Source organism: Anopheles marshallii, chromosome 3, assembly GCF_943734725.1.
Source record: "Anopheles marshallii chromosome 3, idAnoMarsDA_429_01, whole genome shotgun sequence".
In the NCBI taxonomy this organism is placed as follows: domain Eukaryota; kingdom Metazoa; phylum Arthropoda; class Insecta; order Diptera; family Culicidae; genus Anopheles; species Anopheles marshallii.
The window spans coordinates 82049258-82057428 of NC_071327.1; the positions used below are offsets into that span (position 1 = coordinate 82049258).

The 8171-nt window shown below is 49.9% G+C and overlaps 2 protein-coding genes across 2 annotated transcripts; one reads left to right on the forward strand and one right to left on the reverse strand.

Moving 5' to 3' along the window:
* Positions 1-959: 959 nt before the first annotated feature.
* On the forward strand, positions 960-7493 carry LOC128715884 (protein melted). The gene is made up of 7 exons (XM_053810802.1): positions 960-1064; positions 1146-1394; positions 1474-2672; positions 2757-3477; positions 3559-4479; positions 4564-4746; positions 7419-7493. Exons 1-7 carry the CDS (start codon positions 960-962, stop codon positions 7491-7493), a joined length of 3453 nt encoding a protein of 1150 aa, XP_053666777.1.
* LOC128715885 (46 kDa FK506-binding nuclear protein) lies at positions 5630-6993 on the reverse strand. The gene is made up of 2 exons (XM_053810803.1): positions 6984-6993; positions 5630-6720 (listed from the first exon to the last, which is right to left on the reverse strand). Exons 1-2 carry the CDS (start codon positions 6991-6993, stop codon positions 5630-5632), a joined length of 1101 nt encoding a protein of 366 aa, XP_053666778.1.
* Positions 7494-8171: the final 678 nt, after the last annotated feature.

Here is an 8171-nt window from a genome sequence, read left to right on the forward strand (position 1 = left end):
CATCACAATAATCATGAAAGCAATAATTCTTCTACGTACTCCAGTTTCGGGGAGCGGCCCGGTGGCATGACGGTAGCGGCGCCGGTCTTCACACGAACGGACCGGACCAATCCCCCGTACACAGCTACGGATAAATAAAGTCACAGAATGCCAGAAATGGCGCAGACCTCTTGAGGTTGTTGTGCCGATAAAGAAGAAAAAAGTACTACAATTTTGATGTCATAAACTTTATTAATGAAATAAGATCGTCAAACTGCATCCAAAGATGCCCAAATAATTATTAAATTAGACCAAGACCGACAAAAGCGAACAAGAATGAAATTAGAAGATATCCTTCACTATCCATATTTTGATCCTCCTGATCCTGAATCATATTTAACACTGTATTTTCCAATTTACTCTAATTTTTTACAGATCTTCTGGAAATAGCAACGAACAAACAAGAAGCATCTAACGTAAACTCCCACGATGACATGTTGAAAAATTGTAAACTGCACATGAGTCTTGCATAGGGAGTGTATTAAAGCATCAATTACAGTTCCTTTTTGTTCTGCTTCTCCTGCCGATCAGCTTTCCCCATTCACTGGACTGAGCTAATGAGTTTTCTTTGTGCGAAGCGTTACAGAGCGGTTAGAACGAAGGAAGCTAAACCAGCCATTGGATATTCTGCCTCTTTTATGTTGTGCTTGCCCGAGCGAGCGGTGTAGCTATTGCCGCAGGAAACAGCAAAACCTAAGCCAAGGTAACGTGTGATAAAAAATGCATAAACAGCAGACGTAAGGCACCGTAAGGTCGTCGCGGTGGCAGCGAACGAAATCGGGATGCAGTCTCTTTCCCGCTTCCCGGACTGATAGAGGATTAATCAGATAGAGTAGCTTGAAGTCAAGGAAACGACAACAAAAAAATAACTTCCTTGAAAGAAACAAAAAAATCGGACAAAAAAAAGTACACTAACAAAGATGCACGACCTATTTACAACCGTGCTATCCAAAAGGGATCTTTCCCGGGCCGGAGAGCTGTTTTCCATCGCCGACTACGAGATTGTGAACGATCTGACCGAAGTGGTAAGCGTAGCAAGGTGACGTAGAAAGCTTTTCATGGCTTGAAAATTATGAGAACTTTCCCATTTTCTTATTGTCCACCAGTTGCAGGAGATTTCATCCATCATCTCGCACGAAGACTATCTGCACAACAGCAACGACCAGTCGGTCATCGAAATCTGCATCAACCGGGTAACATCGTGCATCAAGAAGACGCACACGATTGCGAAGCACTGTGCCGGGCTGGTCAGTCTGTTGGAAACATGCCTACGCTACAACTTGCAACCCACCGGTAAGGATGTGGATCCGCCGCATGCGAAAATATCGTCTGACATCATTTCCAGCATATTTCTGGTAGGAACTGGTTCCAGCTCGTCCGTCTTCCACGAAGACTATTATTTAATTCTATTCTTGGTTATGCTTCTTCCGGCAGAACTACAACAAGCAAGTGGTGATGGAGGTGACGCTGCCCGTTGCGGTCAAGTTTCTCAACCAGGGCAACCTCGAGCTGTCGCGCAACCTCGCCAGCTACCTTTCGTCGGCGGCCATCGAGTACTCGTACCTGCTGTCGCCGCATGTACACGTCATCCTCGAATCGCTGCTCGGCGGCAACTACGGCCTCTGCCATGTGCTGTCGCAAATTTACGAAGCAACGCCGGACCCGATCAATGACGCTGGGCCAAAGTTTGTGGAGATTGTGCCACGGTGCGAACTGCAGGAGCAGCTGGTCATACTGCAGCTGCTTGTCACGATCGCGAAACAGAAACCATCCTGCCTAACCGAAAGCATTCCATCGCTGCTGGAGCTGGCCACGGTCCGGCCACCATTATCGGCGGCGGCCCTGCTGGTGCTGCTCAAGCTGGCCGAATCCAAACCGATCAAACTGGCCGAATATACGGAAGCGTTCAAGCTGATCGCGCACAGTGTACCGCAGACGGTCGGGTTCGCCGCACAGATACTCTCCGCCATCGGGCGTTGCGGCAAGGACCGAGCCCAGGTGGCGTTAGACTTTGTGCTCGAGCATTTACCACGTGCCGATCGGCCGCTGCAGACGATACTGCTGAACGAAGCGACCAAACTGTGCACCAAGTATCCGGTCCTGTTCACCGACAAGGTCACCTCCGTCGTACGACAACGGCAGCTGAGCAATAACAGCCAGATCAAGCAAACTGCGTCCGGCGGAGTGACGATTGTGAATCTAAACTCGTCTGCCACACTGCCCACACCCATGTCCACAGCAATCGGGACGGCGAGTCTGGGTGGGCACGGCAATGGTGGAACCGCCCTCGGTACAAACGGCCCATCCGGAGCGGCAGCGGGCATGCTGGGCAGTTCGGTCGGTTTCACCCAACATGTGCTCGATCACGGACGATCGATCGTGTCGAAAACGCCGAATGTCGCCATCATAAACAATGGCCATACGCACACGACGAGTAGTGCGATGATGTCGACCACGGTTATCAACACCTCGAACGGTACGACTCTGAGTTCGACCATCCATCCGGCGCTGCTGACCAACTTTATGAACGCAGCAAACGGCCTGCCCAGCAGTGGTACCGTCACGACAGCCAGTGGCACAGGAACAGTGGTCAACGGTACTACCGTTGTCTCTCCAATGCCACACCACACAGGGTAACAACATCGTGCGCTGTTGGTCACGAGGTCCCAAATCAATATCGCTAGCTAATCGGATGTATCTTTTTTCCCTTTTCTCAGTTACACTCGAAACCGTCCGAAGCTCGGGGACTCGCGCAGCACCGGGCGGCTGCATTCTGGCGGAGGTGGTGGCAACAAGAGCACAACACGCCTGAACAATGCGGGCGGATCGATGGGCGGGCTGCACAAGTCGCGTCTCGGTTCGTCTCAGCTGATCAATCAATTCAACGGCGATATCGGCGCGGGTGTGTCGATTGATCCAGAAAAACCATCCACAGGCGTCACACCAAACGGTGGACCCACAATGGTGGACGGTTCCGCGTCGCACAACATCATCATGCACAGCGGCCACAGCCATCATTCGAGCGGAAATGTCGCTATCAAAGGAATGATGGCCAGCAGCGGCAGTGGCGGAGGTGGCGGTTTGCTTGGCAACTCGATACCACCGCCACTAAGCCAGCACGTGACGATCACGGGTGAGAACAAGTGGGGCATACCCCAGACGAAGATCACATCCTGTGGCGTCACAGTGACGACGTCTCCGACGCGTGCACCCCGGCCGTACTCCCACGGCCCAACCAACACGCTGATGGGATCGACCGGTGCGCTCGGAGGCAAGAGTTCACTCGGCGGACTGAACCAATCAACTGGTTCGATCGGCATCCAGGTGCACCATGCGTCACCGGCCTCACCGACGATGTTCAACAATCACTCGCAGCAGAAGTCACCGCAGCTGACCACCACGCTATCGCTTCACTCGAGCGATGATCCATCTAATCAGGTATCCGATTGACCGATCACCACTTGAATGCCCGAATCCGAAATCCGAACGGTTGACTGTATGATTTTTCCATGCTCTTAGGTTATTGTCTCCGGTCCCGCAACGGTAACAACACGTCCGCGCACGAACGACAACCGGAGCGTAACGATCCTGAACGCCTCCTCGACCACTACGCGCATGAGTGTGTTCGAACCGTACCCGATGCGTGACACCATACAGCACTTCTGTGAGAAGCATCTGGACAAAATCAAGTCATACACGGAAGCGGTGGCCCACCGCATACCACCCCCGGCGAAGTGCATCATCGAGGAACGGCGGGCGAAAAAGATGGCCAAGCTGCACTTTGCGTGCCAGGTGCGCGGTCCACACTGTCTCTACTCGCGCACCATGTTTACGATGCGCACGCGCAACCCACGCACCTGGATCCATCTGATGTTTCTCGATCTGCAGGCAAGGGCGGGCAAGAACGCACTCAGCAGCTGGGATCCGAGCGTCAGCCGACTCAAACATTGCTGGGATACGCTCAAGTGTGAAAACCGAACGTTTATAACGCTAGTCACGAGTGCGTTCCCCAACGGTAAGGAGCAGGAAGCGCTGGTCAATGAGCTTCGCCATGCCGGGTTCTTTGACGTGTTCGAAATGGGTCCGGTGACGCTCGGTTCGGGGGGTGGTCCGGCCGGGGGAACGGCCGGCCCTGGGGTGGAACTGCCTACCGGTGCGTCGGGATCTACCGGCACGTCCGGCGTCGGATCGGCTACCGGTGTTGACCCGAGCGCAGCCTCAAACGGGGGCAGCTCGGAAGACCTGGAGGTGTTCCAGTGGGGTTGCTTTCTCTGCCATCATCCGGAGAAAGCAATCGGATTTCTGCATGGCAACAATCAACCGGTGATCGAGGGTCAGCTGAAGGAGAAGAAGGGCAAATGGAGACTGTTCCGGAGATGGCGCACGCGCTACTTTACACTTTCCGGTGCACATCTGTCGTGCAAAGGGTCGGTCAGTGAGGTAAGTTCCCGCAGTAATAAAGGGGAAAAAGGTGAACCGAGGAAATCGTTTAATTATTGATCTTCCCTATTCTGGCAATCATAGGCCGGTGGCGAAAGTATCGACGTGAACCAGATCCGATCGGTGAAGGTGTCCCGGGGTGCGCGCAACATCCCCAAAGCGTTTGAAATTTTTACCGGCGATCAGACACTTATCCTCAAGCCGAAGGATGGAAACAAGGCGGAAGAATGGGTGCAATGTTTAAGCATCGTGCTGGCACATTCACAGGTAAGAGTTGAGATGTAAATACCGTTTTTACTTAAGCGAATAACATCACAAGAAAGTGAGGTAGCTACGATGCTAGAATACTCACGAGAACAAACGGCGTCAGGGTTTTCCGGATTTGCAACAACACGATCCATCTCGAGTGCATTAGTGCCACATTCACATAGCAAAATCACACACACACTAGGCAGGTCTTTAGTGGGGGCCCGTATGTCCGTTTTAATCAAAGCAGCGCACTAAAATCACGCGACCGTATTACTCGCCCAAAATTACCTACTATTTTTCACTTTATTTGTACTGTTCCTGTCGAGATGGATGCTCTAAATTTCTTAATCCATCGTTTGGAGGTCTTAGTTGTTTACGTAGTTACCCACATGATTTTTTTTCCAACCGAATGTATGTTGAACATTTTTCTTGCTTTATCTACTTCAGCTAGAACGCTCTCAATCAGTTTGCTCCGTTATTCCACAGTGAGAAAAGATGGCCGGTTGAAAAGGTATGATAACTCACCACCGTTCTGTTCTCTTCGCTTTCTGCTATTCATACTAATAGTGAGCGAGTTAGAATGCTGTGAGCTTCCCGTTCTCACATTTCCAGAATTGTCATCAAGTAGCCGTTGTGTTTACAGTAGAATTGTTCGGTATTTGTCGACCAAGAATGGTCGTTTGCCATTTTTCAACCGGGTAAAGCATATTGCAAAATAATAAGCAAATGGAATAATTTGATCTGTTTACTTTTTACCTTGTTCTATCTTTCTGAATTTGAGGTTAGGGAATTGAATTGCATCACTCTGTTAGCTCCTTTACTAGGCAGCACACGTGGGTGCTGCCGCTTTATTGAATGTTATGATTATTTTCTTACAGTAAACCCGCTTGCTCTCTTTCGCTTAGAAAACTTTCTTAAGCTCCACTTCAAACAAGAGCGTACTACATGGGGGGATTACCGGGGGGCTGCCTTTGGTGCCGTACGCAAGTTTGTGCGGGACGACAATTCGCCGTTTGCCACCTACCTTCATCCCGGCGACACCCAAATCCCACCCTTTAATAACCTCTCCCCGGCCAAGGCTGAACTTCAGCCCCGGGCCCTTGTTCGTACTGTCGAACACCTTATTGTTCGACTTCAGCCGGCCCTCGTAGTAAACCGCAATCTTCTTGCCAGGTTTGGCCTCCGGTCCGGTACCAACCTTCAAATCTTCGACCGTCAGTCCATCCTGCAGCGTGCGCACGCCACCCTTTTTCGGCTGGTCTTGCTGTTCCTGCTTCTTGGGTCCTTCCTTCGCGGACTTCGCGTTTCCGTTTACCGGCTTGGCGTCGTTGCTCAACTTGGCTTGCTTTGCCTTCGGCTGCTCATCCTCTTCCTCTTCGTCGTCGTCGTCGTCCTCCTCTTCCTCATCATCGTCGTCTTCCTCCTCCTCCTCTTCACCATCCTCATTGTCCTCGTCGTCTTCCTCGTCACTCTGTTCATCATCATCTTCCTCCTCGTCGTCGTCGTCATCATCATCAAGCCCGTTCGCAGCACTGTCGTCCAGCATCGACTCGGTGAAGGTAGCGTCGTCCTCATCGCTACCCTCCGATACCTCTCCGTCGGCTATCTTTTTTGCCACTTTGGCTTTGGCCACTTGCTTCGCACTTCGAGGTTTGCCATTTGCAGTCACCAGTTCCTCCTCCTCCTCCTCATCCATCTCGTCCTCTTCGTCATCCAACTCGTCCATCTCGTCCGGCAGCACATTCCCAGTAAGATGTACAACACCTTGCCCCTTCGTAGCGAAGCTAATTTCATCTCCGGTAGCGAATGCTTGGTCCAGCACCACCTGAGGGATTGCCTTGTTTAGGGTGCAAAGCAGATACGTTATGCTTTCCGTCGTCAGCATAACCTGGACGTCGCCGCTACTGTCCGTCAGGTCTAGGGCAGCGTGTGTGAGATGGAAGTCCTGCTCCACCACCTTGGAGTATTTCTTCCCCTGCTTTAGGATCAATCCTGTAAGGGGAAAATCAAAAAGCAGATACAAGGCATTGTAGTACGGTCACAATTCTTCACCATGTGCTTTTGGCGTGCCTATGAAGAAACGCGCTATTTCCGTGAATACCGGATTGCAACAAAAGGTGCTACCCACACGCACACACGCACGTTTCCACATGACAGCCATCGTCGTGTGCGGCGGTGCCGGCAGCAGCCTTTTCCCTTCGCGGGCTAATCATCTTTCCAGCAAGGCTGGAATTCTTAACGCTAGTTCGACTTACCCCAGAACATTTTGATGCGTGTGTGTATGAATGTCGTCAGAAACGAAAAGGCCGGAAACAAGAATGTACAATTCAACACTTATGCACAAACAGAGCTAGCCACGAACAAGGCCTGGAGCGGAACAACGTGCTTAATCGCGTTCTACGAAAGTATTGCGACTGACAGCTATGAATCAGGCGGGCTAGAAACGAACCCTGGTTTTTATAAACGCGCTGCCTGGAACGAAATTCGAACATGGCGCGTCGTCGTCCGAACCGGTTCGGAAACGGTTGTTCTTTCGAACACGAATTTGAATGTTTCGTAACGGAATCGAATTTCGTAAACTGAAAAATTCGTTATATCGCGCATGTTTAGTTCATACACAGTCGTAATAATTGGTGTGAAACTGTTTTAGTTATTCAAACGTTTTTTCTGTTATTTTTAATGTTTTGCAGGCACGAGACAGTCCAACGACACGCACCAACAGTCTTCCAGCACGCAGTATTGGCAACAGTAGGACGGTTTTCTAAATTCTTCCATTTTGCGAGTGAATTATTTCACCCGTACCGCTAATGTAGAAATCCTGAAAAATTAAGCGACATTAATTCCGGATTGAACAATGAAGCAAGCGTGTCAAAATCAAAAGACATTCGTACTTAACGAAATCACACATCAACAGGGTTAGTCTGCATTAGCCTGCAGACATGTTTCAGGGGTCGTTTTCTGTATTCTTAGGGGCTTAAGGGAGCGTAAAAGACTTGAATGAACGGATTAGATAGCTGAAAATGCATTTTCATCGGTACAGAAGTGGCATCCTGAGACAGGAAACGTTTCAAAGAACCGTAAAGATTTCATACCCCGCTCGGAGGCCACCATATTTGCAACGCGGACAAACAATCAGAACTAGTGTTGGGTCAATCTGGTTCAAAATTTGATTGAATCTTTGAACTGAATGAATGAATCTGAATCTCTATTCTAAGAAATTCATGAACCTTCAAAGCTTTACGGTTTTTCAAAGATTCCTTCACTCCTCATAGATTTTCGATTCGTCAAAGATTCTTGAATCCCATAAGACTTATGACTCTTTATAGATTCGTGATTCCCTGAAGATTCATAAATACTCAAAGATGAATGGTTATTCAAATTCATTGATGAACATTTTGAGAGTCGATTCATGATTTGATTTTTGATTCCCAAATGCTTCACTA

What these genes read in the sequence shown, in the direction of transcription:
- LOC128715884 (XM_053810802.1), top strand. Translation starts at nt 960, where the DNA reads ATGCACGACCTATTTACAACCGTGCTATCCAAAAGGGATCTTTCCCGG. An exon ending in TCATTTCCAGCATATTTCTG is followed by an intron (nt 1,395 to 1,473) that starts GTAGGAACTGGT and finishes TTCTTCCGGCAG; the next exon opens with AACTACAACAAGCAAGTGGT. An exon ending in GCAAAGGGTCGGTCAGTGAG is followed by an intron (nt 4,480 to 4,563) that starts GTAAGTTCCCGC and finishes TGGCAATCATAG; the next exon opens with GCCGGTGGCGAAAGTATCGA.